At 29.8% G+C, this 14,423-nt stretch overlaps 3 protein-coding genes across 3 annotated transcripts; all 3 read left to right on the top strand.

The window, feature by feature from the left end:
- Nucleotides 1–251: 251 nt before the first annotated feature.
- Nucleotides 252–2,262, top strand: LOC108780865 (farnesyl pyrophosphate synthase-like). The gene is made up of 6 exons (XM_018548678.1): nt 252–389; nt 830–970; nt 1,184–1,387; nt 1,532–1,696; nt 1,774–1,986; nt 2,062–2,262. The coding sequence occupies exons 1-6, from the start codon at nt 252–254 to the stop codon at nt 2,260–2,262; spliced, it is 1,062 nt and encodes a 353-aa protein (XP_018404180.1).
- Nucleotides 2,263–6,462: 4,200 nt separating this feature from the next.
- Nucleotides 6,463–8,615, top strand: LOC108780862 (farnesyl pyrophosphate synthase-like). The gene is made up of 7 exons (XM_018548676.1): nt 6,463–6,490; nt 6,568–6,719; nt 7,164–7,304; nt 7,507–7,710; nt 7,810–7,974; nt 8,050–8,262; nt 8,338–8,615. The coding sequence occupies exons 2-7, from the start codon at nt 6,582–6,584 to the stop codon at nt 8,536–8,538; spliced, it is 1,062 nt and encodes a 353-aa protein (XP_018404178.1). The 5' UTR covers nt 6,463–6,490; nt 6,568–6,581; the 3' UTR covers nt 8,539–8,615.
- A 1,070-nt stretch (nt 8,616–9,685) lies between these two features.
- On the top strand, nt 9,686–14,388 carry LOC108780863 (farnesyl pyrophosphate synthase). The gene is made up of 6 exons (XM_018548677.1): nt 9,686–9,854; nt 12,095–12,235; nt 12,422–12,625; nt 13,662–13,826; nt 13,905–14,117; nt 14,188–14,388. The coding sequence occupies exons 1-6, from the start codon at nt 9,708–9,710 to the stop codon at nt 14,386–14,388; spliced, it is 1,071 nt and encodes a 356-aa protein (XP_018404179.1). The 5' UTR covers nt 9,686–9,707.
- Nucleotides 14,389–14,423: the final 35 nt, after the last annotated feature.

Consider the following 14,423-nt stretch of genomic DNA (forward strand, 5'->3'; position numbering starts at 1 on the left):
TTAAGCTAAGAACAAATTTCTCTTTAGTTTCCTTTCCTATATTCCTTTCCACATTATCTTTTGGAACATCTAACGAAGTCTAATAAGAAATAAAGTGCTTAATACAAAAGACAAAATATAAATTGATCAAGAAAAATTTTTATTTCATCGTTTTTTTGCTTGTAATTTATAACAATTTTATTCATGACGTAACGGAATCGTTGTTTGTCATTCTTCTAATGTTTGTTAAAACTTTAGATCGTTTTATTATAATGGATCAAATGCTATGGGTAACCATCAGCGAGGAGGAAGAACAACTGATGATGGAAATATGGCCAGACATTGTTCATAATATTACGAAAGAGATTGAGAATTCTTGCAGTCCAAATGTTGCTAAATGGATGGAAAAAGTAGGTCATCATTGATTAAAATATTATATACATAATATGGTTAAATAAAAAATGATAAATATTATAGCCAATATGGGATATGTGTGTCGGTGTGACAGAGATATGTTAAAATTCATTCAATGTGGATCGATCGATTTATTTTACGATAAATTTCTTTAGTAAAAGTAATGCTATATAATGTAATATCAAATTTTAGTAAAATATAATATAAAGTTTTAATAAAAATTCTCTTTTTTCTCTATCTCGAATAGTTTGCAAAAATAAATCATCATCGAAATTTAATAATAAGAAAACCAATTTCAGGTAGTTTTTTGGAGAAAATAAAAAAAAACCTTAAGTATTCAATAATTCAAAAAACCTGTAAATTGGTACAAGAAATAACAATTTTAAAAGAACTCGAATTTTAAAAAATATATAGATTCATAATTCTGTTTATGTAGGTATTACAGTATACTGTTCCAGAAGGAAAGAAAACTCGCGCTTATGTGTTAATTATTGCTTATAAATTACTAGCACCAAATGATCAACTTACAGAAGAAAATATTCGTCTTGTACGAATTTTAGCGTGGTGTTTGGAATTGGTAACTGTGTTCTTCTTTTCTTTTTGACATCGATATGTTTCATGAATTTTGATTCAAATGAATGTGTGTAATACAAGATATAGTTAAGATTTTAATTTATATACATTGCTTTCCAATTGAAAGCAATGCACTAAATACGATGAGTGATATTAATTAAAAATATTAAGTGTTGCAATTTCTTTTTATAATATTAAGACATTTATCACTATATAGATGCAAGCCTGTTTCCTTGTGATCGATGATACACAAGACCGACCGTTACTTCGCCGAGGCAAACCATGTTGGTATCGATACAATGATATAGGTCCAGCGGCAATCAATGATGGTGTACTTTTACAAACTACTACGTTTTATCTAATTCGAAAATATTTTAAAGAGAAAGATTATTATGTTAATCTACTAGAAATGTTCCACGATGTGAGTAAAAATATGTTTTTTTTTTCCAACGCGTACATTGTGTAAACTATTTTTTTTCTTTTTAATCGAACAATTATATATAGAAATATATCGGTATTATTATATATATATAGAGAATTATATGTATATAGAAATATTCGATAGGTCGGATTCAAGACAATAATAGGTCAAAGTTTAGATTTGCTCTCTACTAATTTCGACAAGAAACCTAATCTGGATCTATTTACAATGAATCAATATATTTCCATTGTTAAGTACAAAACTTCGTATTATTCTTTTGTTATGCCGATAATCGCAGCTATGCACATAGTAAGTATCTCAGTTTTCTTATACACGAAAATTCATTCGCTTGATAATAATGCACTGTGATATGTTATTTATTGCAGGCTGGAATAAAAGACCAAGAGATGTTCAAGGAAGCAAAAACAATCTCATTAGAACTAGGGTGTTTGTTTCAAGTTCAAGACGATTATTTGGATTTGTTTGGAAAACTTGATGTCTGTGGTAAAGATGGTACTGATATTCAGGACGGAAAATGTACATGGTTTGTTGTTCTAGCTCTTCAACGTGTTACTCCAGAGCAGCGTAAAATATTAGAAGTGAGTATCGTTTGTTAGATGCGTTGCTTCATCGAACGCTGTTGTATATTAATCCTTTTTTCTAATTATACATAGGAATGTTACGGAGATTCAGATCCAGAGAAAGTACGTCGTGTGAAACAGCTTTTCACTGACCTTGGTTTGCTAAACACTTATTCTACATATGAAGAAGAAACATATAATCTACTAAAAAAACGTATACAGCAGATGTCATGCGGGCTTCTACACGATATTTTTTTAATTATATTACGGATGCTTCGTCATAGAATGTCATAAAATAATCGTATACATGAAAGAAATTGATATTTTAATACTTTACGTACTAATATTTTATCATTAAATTAAAAAGAATATATAATGAAACGAGAAGTGTTTTGTCAATGTTCAAGAGTACGATGTTATTTCGCTGCGAAAAATATTGAAATTATAAAGATTTTTATGTACAAAAAAATGTTTGATCATTATACAATACTAAATATGCTTTGTGTTTATAGTGTTTCTTTTTTATACATTTTTTGGATAACGGTAACGAAATTTACAGTTACTTTTATCGTTACTTTGCATTTCGATTGGGTTCGTTATTCTGTTATATAACAATTACATGTTATTAATACGACAACTATAAGTGTGGTTGTAGAACATTGAGTGTTTTTATTTAATACAAGAGTAAAAGCTACATTATAGTTTACCATAATCTAAACATCGTACATATTTTGTTCTAATTGAGTTGTGTACAAAGCTTTACTCTGTACATACATTTCTGTGTTTTAATTATAGTGATATATAATTTTCTTTCTATCAAAATATTTCATTTACAGCTGAATAAAGTATAGATTAAATAAAAATATAGCTGTATTATTATAAAAAGATTATGTGTATTTCTTAATTTTCTTTTTAATTTCTAACTTATACATATTATTGTGATTCAGATAGTTCTATACAATCCTCTCTCTAATTTTCTAGTTTTCTGTAAAGTATAAAAAATTTCCTATACGTAGTGTCAGTGTTATACATGCTATATATTACTGTATATTACTTTTATTAACATTTAAACAAAAAACACTGCAAAAGTACATTTTTAGATTGATTTTAAAAAGTAATTGAAAAGTAACGAAAAGTTATATATTATTTCGAGTAACGATAACTGTAAAGCCTTGTGTCCACGATACTAGAAATCGGTCCGAGATCTCGGATGAAGGAAAAATTGACCAATTGGTCATGTGACCAAATTGTTCAAATGCGATTTGTTAATTCTTTCTTCATCCGAGATCTTGGACCAATTTCTAGCATCATGGACACAAGGCTTAATGGGGTGTAACTTGTTACTTTTTTTACTCGATAACGATCGTAACTGTAACTAGTTATTTTTTAAAAGTAACTTTCCATTCCCCCCCCGCTTATTAATATAATTGCATTTTGGCCATAATATCCTACTGAATACAATCAATATAAATTTAAAGCTAATAACTTTTATTTTTCTTTGAGATAGACCTGGGGCTCTATTCCTGAAACAAAACGTATACGAAAAATTAGGAAAATACTATAGTATACGTAACGTATACTGTAGTATTTCCCTAGACTTTCGTATACGTTTCTTTTCAAGAATAGAATACCCCCTGCTATGCTCTTACTAGACAGACTGTATATTAGGCCGGAATCAGACTACGCATTGAAGATTGAGATTGAAGATTGAAAGAATGAATTTTGGCTAATCAAAATAATAGGAGTTAAAATTTCTTCATCCTCTACATTGGTTAAATTTCAATTTTCAATCTTCAATCTCAATTTTCAATGCGTAGTCTGATTCCGGCCTTAGAACTCGATCCTGTTTCCCATGGATTTGAAAATCACGTAAATATGCATACATACCCGGTATGCTTTTATGGCAAGAATGGCAGGATAGGAGTGAATATATTTGTGCACAATCGATCCTTTTAGATAAAATCCTAGATAAAAGAAATCAATTGATCCGCGAGCAACTGAAGACCTTTCCATCGTAAGCAAAAAATTGTGCGCCTGCCCAAACAAACCTAGCCTCACCTGGTGGACTTTCGTACACTTTTCGTAAAAATACACGTGAAAAGATCGATTACTATTTAAAAAAAAGTTTTCTTAATTACGGCAAGCACAAATGATAGAAAAGGAACAACAAATTAAAACGTTGCTGTTATGGTTTATACAAAAGTGACACAGGCTTAAAAAGTTTTAAAACTGATAATTATTATTTTATCTCGTTTCCTAAACCGTGCCTGTCATTTAGAAAGGGTAATGTCAAAACAAAGCAATTAAAAATTCACACGAAAAATTGTGATAAATGCAATAAATGCAGTATATGGGTGAGAGCATGTGGTCGTCCTATTCCGTTTAACAACATTAAATATGTTAAAAAAGACACGTATATATGTTCGTTGCATTTCCATGGGGAAAGAGTGGACTGAAGTGGACCATCTGATGAGTACCCGGACCCTATTTCTTTACTAAAAAATAAAAGAAAGGTGAGAAAATAAATAATAGAAATTGTACAATCATTTATTTATATCAGTTATGATTAAATTTTATTTTCTTATACTAATGTTCTCCTTTTAGATATATTGAAGTACATCACTATCTTGGCTACGTTTCCTGTAGCAATTAACCATTTACCTTCATCAACTGTTGGGTCAATTGGTATGTCATTCTGAAGGCATATGTTTACTCTAAATCGTAGAAAAATTTTAATTAAAATAATATATAAAATCATATTGTTTAATAGGACGTATTAAAAATATAAAAGACTAAATAACCTCTCAACTAATTCGCATTTTTTTCCGTTTGTTTTTTGCTTCCTACATTTCAACCATCTTTTTAATTGCTCTACGCTATGTTCTTGAACTGAATTATAAATTAACACAGCACCAGGAACATCAAGAGGGGAAATATTTGCTTTTACGAATGAAAATGATGAAGCCATAATGTAAAACGTACAAAACTGTACGAAACTTTTAACTTTCCCGGACTTGGTCGATCCCCCCAGGCCCCCACCAATGTTCGCGTCTGCGCATTTCGAACTATGAAAAGGTCTAATATTGATAAAAACGCGCTTTTATCTCTAAAATTCTATAGTATGCGTAATGTAAACTATAGCATATTAGAGCGCTACATCATTGTAAGCGCGTTCTGAATACGGACCTATATACAGGGTGTCCAGGAAAGAGACGATTTCTTTTTAGGGGGAGATTCTTGAGATAATTTTAAGACGAAAATTCTAATACCAAAATGTTGAGGCTATAATAACTTTTGAATTATAAGCGTTTAAAATTAACGAATCATATCGTCTAAAGTTGGCGCGCTCAGGAGCGGCATAACGCAAAGTACTAAACGCGAAAACTTATCACTTCTTTTGTCAATATTGATTTTAAGAGATTACATATATGAATATAAGATTTTATTTTATTGATATTTCTATAAATGCATTATTCAAATACACTTTCGCATTCGATCAGCCAATCGCTTGATGAGCTTTTTCTTATTTCTTCTGAGAAAATAACCAATTTTACCGGACATGATTGTCCATATAACTTCTCATTCGACACAACTTAGACTTCCTGCGTTATTACAATTTCTTATTCGACATAACTTATTATTGCGTTAATATTGTGACATCTGAGGATGGCTCAAATACACAGTCGAAACGTCATGTTTATAATTTTTAATTTATTTTTGTATGTAGAATTAATTAGTATATTGTATTTGATTTAATTTATTAACTAAATATATTGCATCATGCTATAATTTTGTAGATCATATCTATGTTTTTTATTGATTCTTATTTACCTTATTCTATCTTTGTTTTTTAATAAATATGTAAAAGCATCTTTTTCTTCTTTATCGCTTTATTATATGAACTAAAAAAATTAATTTCAAATAATTATATAAAAAGAATCTTGGCGCCGCATCACCAAGCTTGGCTTTCTGAAAAAAGTATCCTGGCGGCACCAGGCTTTTCCAAAAGAAAGTTAATTCTGGAAGAATACCGTCATTGGCTTCCTTCTTCTATAAGCCACCTGAGCTCGATTATTGAACGTAATTATGTGTAAATAATATGTATACATGATAGTGATGACTAGCAATACATATGTATCGTCTTTTTATGATCAACAAAACAAATTACTAAAACTGTGTAATAGTACTGCATGTGTCCCATTCTGTTTATATTGATTTTCTTTTAATAAAAAAATATTCAAAATTTATTGTTTAAATTAAAAATTCTTTCAACATTTACATGAATATGGATTAACGATTCGTTTCGTTGATCATATAAAAAGACGATACATATGTATTGCTAGTGAGGGGTATAAATATTAAGCAAAGAACAGATTTCTCTTTAGTTTTCTTTTCTGTCTTGCTTTCTATTTTATCTTTTGAAAGATCTAACGAAGTTTAATAAGAAATAAAGTGCTTAATACAAAAGACAAAATATAAATTGATCAAGAAAAATTTTTATTTCATCGTTTTTTTCTTGCTTGTAATTTATCACAATTTTATTCATGACGTAACGGAATCGTTATCTGTCATTCTTCTTAATGTTTGTTAAAACTTTAGATCGTTTTATTATAATGGATCAAACGCTATGGGTAACCATCAGCGAGGAGGAAGAACAACAGATGATGGCAATGTGGCCGGACATTGTTCATGATATCACGAAAGAGATTGAGAATTCTAACATTCCAGATGTTGCTAAATGGGCGGAAAAAGTACGTCATCATTGATTAAAATATTATATACATAATATGATTAAATAAAAAATGATAAATATTATAGCCAATATGGGATGTTGATGTGACAGTGATATGTTAAAATTCATTCAATGTGGGTCGATCGATTTATTATACGATAAATTCCTTTAGTAAAAGTAATGCTATATAATGTAATATCAAATTTCAAAATTTTAAAATATAAAATTTTAATAAAAATTCTCTCTCTTTTTCTCTGTCTCGAATAGTTCATAAATTTGTAAAAATAAATTATCATCGAAATTTAATGATGAGAAAAACCAATTTCAGGTAGTTTTTTGGAGAAAATAAAAAAAACCTTAAGTTTCAATAATTCAAAAAATCTATAAACTGGTACATGAAATAATAATTTAAAAAAAACTCGAATTTTTAAAAATATATAGATTGATAATTCTTTTTATGTAGGTATTACAGTATACTGTTCCAGGAGGAAAGAAAACTCGCGCTTTTGCGTTAATTATTGCTTATAAATTACTAGCACCAAGTGATCAACTAACAGAAGAAAATATTCGTCTTATACGAATTTTAGCATGGTGTCTGGAATTGGTAATTGTGTTCTTCTTTTCTTTGTGACATCGATATGTTTCATGAATTTTAATTCAAATGAATGTAATACAAGATATAGTTAAGATTTTAATTTATCTTCAAATTGAAGGTAAAATGCACTATATACGATGAGCGATTTTAATTAAAAATATTAACTGTTGCAAATACGATTTATAATACTAAAACATTTATCACTATACAGTTCCAAGCGTATTTAATTGTGATCGATGATATACAAGACCGATCGTTACTACGCCGAGGCAAACCATGTTGGTATCGATACAATGATATAGGTCCAGCGGCAATCAATGATGGTCTACTTTTACAAACTGCTATGTTTTATCTAATTCGAAAATATTTTAAAGAGAAAGATTATTACATTAATCTACTAGAAATGTTCTACGATGTGAGTAAAGATAATTTTTTCTTTCAACGCTTACATTGCGTAAACTATTTTTTTTTCCTTTTAATCGAACAATTATTGTATATAGAAATATTTTGATAGATCGGATTCAAGACAATAATAGGTCAAAGTTCAGATTTGTTCTCTACTAATTTCGGCAAGAAACCTAATCTGGATCTATTTACAATGAATCAATATAATTCCATTGTTAAGTACAAAACTTCGTATTATTCTTTTGTTTTGCCAATAATCGCAGCTATGCACATAGTAAGTATCTCAGTTTTCTTATACATGAAAATTCATTCGCTTGATAATAATGCACTATGATGTTATTTGATATAGGCTGGAATAAAAGACCACGAGATGTTCAGGGAAGCAAAAACCATATTATTTAAAATGGGGAACTTGTACCAAATCCAAGATGATTATTTGGGTTGGCTTGGAAAGTTTGATGTCTGTGGTAAAGATACTACTGATATTCAAGAGGGAAAATGTACATGGTTTGTTGTTCAAGCTCTTCAACGTGTTACTCCAGAGCAGCGTAAAATATTAGAAGTGAGTATCGTTTGTTAGATGCGTTGCTTCATCGAACGCTGTTGTATATTAATCCTTTTTTCTAATTATACATAGGAATGTTACGGAGATTCAGATCCAGAGAAAGTACATCGTGTGAAACAGCTTTTCACTGACCTTGGTTTGCTAAACACTTATTCTACATATGAAGAAGAAACACACAACTTACTAAAACAACATATAAAGCAGATGTCATGTGGGCTTCCACATAGTCTCTTCTTAAGTATATTATGGAAGCTTTATCACAGAATGTCATAAAATAATCGTATACATGGAAAAAATTGATATTTTAATACTTTATGTATTAATTTTTTATCGTTAAAAAAATTTTAAAAAAAGGGAAATATAAAACGAGAAGTGTTTTGTCATTGTTCCAGAGTACGATGATATTTCGCTGTAAAAAATATTGAAATATCCCTTTATAAAAATTTTTACGTACTAAAAAATGTTTCGTTATACAATATAATACTAAATATGCTTTCTTTTTATACTGATTTTTTTAAGAAAAAAAAACAACATGCAAAATGACAATTTGTTATTTAAATTAAAATCTTTTTATTTACATGTCAGTCGTATAGATTACTATAATGTGTAGTGTAGACTATTTCATCGATCATAAAAAGACCATTCATATGTATTGTTATTCAATGTATCGGGTATATATGTCTTAAGGAAAAAATAGATTTATCTTTAGTACTACTTCGTGTTTTGTTTTTTATCTTATTGTTATCTGTATCACAAAATGTCATAAAATAATTGTATACATGGAAAAAATTGATATTTTAATACTTTATGTATTAATTTTTTATCGTTAAAAAAATTTTAAAAAAAGGGAAAAATAAAACGAAAAGTGTTTTGTCATTGTTCCAGAGTACGATGATATTTCGCTGTAAAAAATATTGAAATATCTCTTTATAAAAATTTTTACGTACTAAAAAATGTTTCGTTATACAATATAATACTAAATATGCTTTGTTCTTTTTATACTGATTTTTTTAAGAAAAAAAACAACATGCAAAATGACAATTTGTTATTTAAATTAAAATCTTTTTATTTACATGTCAGTCGTATAGATTACTATAATGTGTAGTGTAGACTATTTCATCGATCATAAAAAGACCATTCATATGTATTGTTATTCAATGTATCGGGTATATATGTCTTAAGAAAAGAATAGATTTATCTTTAGTACTACTTCGTGTTTTGTTTTTTATCTTATTGTCTGAAGGAATTAACAAAATTTAGTAAAATACAAAGTGCTTCGTATAAAAGGTATAAAGGATATAAAAGAAAATTTTATTGCGTCTCATCTTCTTGATTTGTACATTACAATTTTATTCATGACGTGATTAAGTCATCATTGTTGCTTATCATTTGTATCAAACTAACTTCAGAAGTTGTTAAAAAATTAAGAACGTTTAATTGTAATGGCTCATTTCGTAACTCGAATGATACAAACAACGAGGGACGAAGAAAATCAGCAATTAATGACAGTGTGGCCGGACATTATTCATGATGTCACAAAAGCGATTGAAAATTTTAATATTCCAGATGTTGCAAAATGGATGGAAAAAGTAAGTAATTATTTATTAAAATGCTAAACAATAGCCAAGTAGAAGGTAGCAAATGACGTGATAAAAACTTTGGTAGATTGATGGTATAATAGAATAAATTCTTTCAGCATAATATTATAAATACAAAAAGTAATGGATAATAATAATAACATTAATGGCTATAAGGAGTCAAACGCTGTTAACGGAGCGTAACTTATATACAAATATATCTTAGATACAAAAATTTTGAACGTTTTATCCCATTATTTGGACCATCATCAGCGAATATAAAATATACAAAGGTGTTACTTACAATTAGTGTTGGAGATAATGATACTGAAATGTAGTAATGAATATATATAATACCAAAAGAGATAAGTTCGCATCACTTGATGGAGTGAAGGTATATTAAAGAATCTTGAATATGTCTGTAAAATCGTAAAAAATATAGAATCTGAGACCTAAACAGTAAAAAGTATTAAGCAAGCTTACCTCTGTTGGTCGACAGACACAATTCCAAATTAACAATTAAAACTGTCATAATTAGATTAACCGATGATTTCGTCGTTCTAGTGTCAGTGACTTACGACATATGAAATACAACAGAGATAAGTTTACTTAATACTTTTTACTTTTTTCTACCTAGTGATAGACTTATCGCTTTTGGCGTATATTCATTACTGCGTTTAACATCGTTATCTCCAACACTAAGTAACACCTTTGCTTATTTTATATTTGCTGATGATGGTCCAAACAATATGGGACCGAAATGTTCAAAATTTTTATATCTAAAATATTTTTGTATACAAGTTACGCACCGTTAACAGCGTTTTACTCCTTATAGCCATTAAGATTGTTCTTATCCATTAATTTTTTGTATTTTGTTTGAAACATAAGGCCTGTTCTTTCTACAACTGGTGCACAGTGTGTAATAAGTCGAAGTGAAACACATATACGTTTGTTCATTTCAACTTATTGCAGTGTGTGCAGTTCAGACAGTGCAGGTAAAAAGAACAAGCCTGTAAAAAAGTCTTTCAAAAAAAATTTTTTTGATTTTTGATTATTGTTATTCACAGGGAATGGGAAGTTACTTTTTAAAAGTAATTAGTTACAGTTACTCGTTACCGAGTAAAAAATGTAACCAGTTACAGTTACAGTTATCGCTTTTTAAAAGTAACTCGTTATAGTTACCGTTACTTGAAAAATAACTTTTCGTTACTTTTCCGTTACTTTTTTAAAATCAATTTAAAAATGTACTTTTGCATTTTTTTTTTTATATGTAATACTGACAAATATATAGTTTTATTAAAAAAAAAAAAACAATGTAGAATGGCTCAAATAATAAATTAAATAAAAGTAAAATGAGAAGGGTTACGAGCCAAAAATGAAACAGTTTATTTCCGATAAGAACGACGATGACAATGTAATTAAATGTATAAATATATATTAGAACAATAACATGGATAAAACAAGATAAAAACAAACGACGTTTCGACACTTATTGTCATCGTCTTTTAAACTGTTTCTCTTTTGGGTTCGTAGCCCTTCTCATTTTACTATTATTTAATTTATTTTTTAATTTTTTTAAAACACAATTTTATAATTCTAAAACCTGTAAAATATGCAGCAAACTGAAATATTTGTATGTCCTATGTATTACATAGAAGATAGAAGTGTAAAATAATTACTGAATCATAACGGCCGAATGTCTAAGGGTTTTCAAGTCTTATTGATAAGCGCTATAAATAGCATGTATCCAATCGAACCGTGTTCAATCGTGTGCAAAGTAACGACAAAAGTAACTGTAAATTTCGTTACCGTTACCCAAAAAATGTAACTCGTTACCGTTGCAGTTACCAAAAAGAGAAAGTAACGCAGTTACCAGTAAAGTTACCAAAAAAGTAACTTGTAACTGTAACTTCGTTACAAGTAACGAGTTACTTCCATTCCCTGGTTATTCATAATTATAAATAACGTAATCCATTGTCAAAATTTATAATCATAAATAAGAAAATTTACTCTTTCTTATTTTCTTTTTTAATAGTGTATAAAATATAGGAAAATAAAACATGTACGAAGTTCAAAAATATCTTTAAAAAAAAAAAGTTTAAACAGTAACAGTTTTAGATTTTGTAGAAAATCAAAAAGATGTCAAGTATTTCAATAATTCAAAAACTATAATAATAAAATGTGTGAGACATGAAACACTGAATATTAAAGTTGAACAAATTAAATCTGTCGATTGATGTTTCTTCTTGCAGGTACTACAGTACAATGTTCCAGAGGGGGAAAAAATTCGCGGTTTAAGGCTGATTTATGCCTACAAGTTACTAGCACCAAACGATCAACTGACAGAAGAAAACATTCGTTTAGCCCGGATTCTAGCATGGTGTGTGGAATTGGTACGTGATTCTGTTCTTTCCTTGATACCGATATTTTGCATACGCTTTAAATGAATCAAATGCAAGATATACTTAAGATTTTAATTATGATACCTTTAAATCGAAGAGACAGTATACACTGTATAATGATTATTTTAATTATTAAGTATAATCATGAATTATAAATTATAACATTTACCTATACAGACGCAAGCTTATTTCTTCATGATAGATCATATAGAAGATCGAACGTTCTTTCGCCGAGGCCAACTATGTTGGCACGAATACAATGATCTCAATTTAGCAGCGATCGACGATACTTTTATGTTATACAGTTCCATATTTTATCTAATACAAAAACACTTCAAAGAAAAAGACTGTTACGTTAATTTAATAGAAACATTCCAAGATGTAAGTAAAGATTTATTTCTTTTTTTTCCTGTCATATGTCCATTATCTGAATTCTTCCCTTTTTCTTTACAATTAAGGAATTATATGTGAAAGTATGGTAAACCTTTACCAAAGGGGGGCCACCCTCCGATGACCTTGACCTTAACATATGCTGTCAAGGTCATAACCCTGAGTAACCTCCTACAGAGGTTTTAGCCGTCGCTCGTCCTTCGTTAAAAAGTTATTAACAATCATAGTTCTAAAATATACGTTTCATTTCTGCTATATACGTATGATATCAAGTACTATTCTACACCTTTCCCTGTTCAGAAACGTTAAACTTTCCACGCGAAGTAACCTTCACCTTCCCCCCCCCTGCACAGGGGCACACGACTTCTACGATTATACTGTTGCTATGATAGTACTGTCGGGGCACACCTTTGTGACGGTGTGGGTGTCCCATTCGTTATATAATGATTATGAGTCTATTACTTGATATTTTACACACACACACACACACACACACGGGCGAGTGCAAGGTGGTGGCCTTCGGCCACCCCCCCCGCACCCACACCGTCACAGAGGTCTGCCCCGACAGTACAATCATAGCAACAGTATAATCGTAGAAGTCGTGTGCCACTGTGCAGGGGGGGGGATGAAAGTTACTTCTCGTGGAAAGTTTAACGTTTCTGAACAGGGAAAAGTGTAGAATAGTACTCAATATCATACATGTATTATATATTATACCTTAATTTTAAAATTGCAACAGTGCAATCATAGAAGTCGTACGCCCCTTGGAGGGGGGGGAGGAATTAGAGTTTGTGTAGTGTAGGAAGTCAAAATGTATGTGTAGAATAATGTTTAAGATGGTATATAGCAGAAATAAGACGTTATTTTTAAAACTTTGATTGTTAATAACTTTTTAACGAAGGACGAGCGACAGCTAATACCTGCCGGAGGTTACTCAGGGTCATGACCTTGACAACATATGTCAAGGTCAAGGTCATCGGAAGGTGGTCTCCTTTTGTAAAGGTTTACCGAAAGTATATTTCGACAGATCACAATGAAATCAGCAATAGGCCAGAGTTTAGATTTGCTCTGTACTAATTTTGGTAAAAAGCCAAATCTGGATATGTTTACGATGAATCAATATACTTCCATTGTTAAGTATAAAACTTCGTATTGTTCTTTTATTTTGCCAATAATCGCAGCTATGCAGTTAGTAAGTATCAGTTTTCTTATACACGAAAATTCATTTGCTTGATAATAATGCACTGTGATGCAATGTTATTTATTGTAGGCTGGAATAAAAGATCAAGAGATGTTCAAGGAAGCAAAAACCATCTTATTAGAAATAGGATGTTTGTTTCAAGTTCAAGACGATTATTTGGGTTCTTATGGAGACTTTGAAATCTGTGGCAAAAATAATAACGATGTCCAGGAAGGGAAATGTACATGGTTTATTGTTGTAGCGCTTCAACGTGTTACTCCAGAGCAGCGTAAAATATTAGAAGTGTGTACCATTTGTCGAATGCTATATCGAACGCTGTTATATTTATCTTTTCTATTTTTTTATTATATAGGAGTGTTACGGAGATTCGGATCTAGAGAAGATAGAACACGTGAAACAACTTTTTAATGACTTAAACCTGCTGGACACTTATTTCACATATGAAGAAGAAATATACAATCTAATAAAAGTACACATAAAGCAGATGTCGTCCGGACTTCCACATAGTCTTTTTTTGACTATATTATGGAAGCTTTATCACAGAATGTCATAAAATAATTGTATACATGGAAGAAATTTATATTTTAT

This window comes from Cyphomyrmex costatus, unplaced genomic scaffold (assembly GCF_001594065.2).
Source record: "Cyphomyrmex costatus isolate MS0001 unplaced genomic scaffold, Ccosl1.0 scaffold75, whole genome shotgun sequence".
In the NCBI taxonomy this organism is placed as follows: Eukaryota; Metazoa; Arthropoda; class Insecta; order Hymenoptera; family Formicidae; genus Cyphomyrmex; species Cyphomyrmex costatus.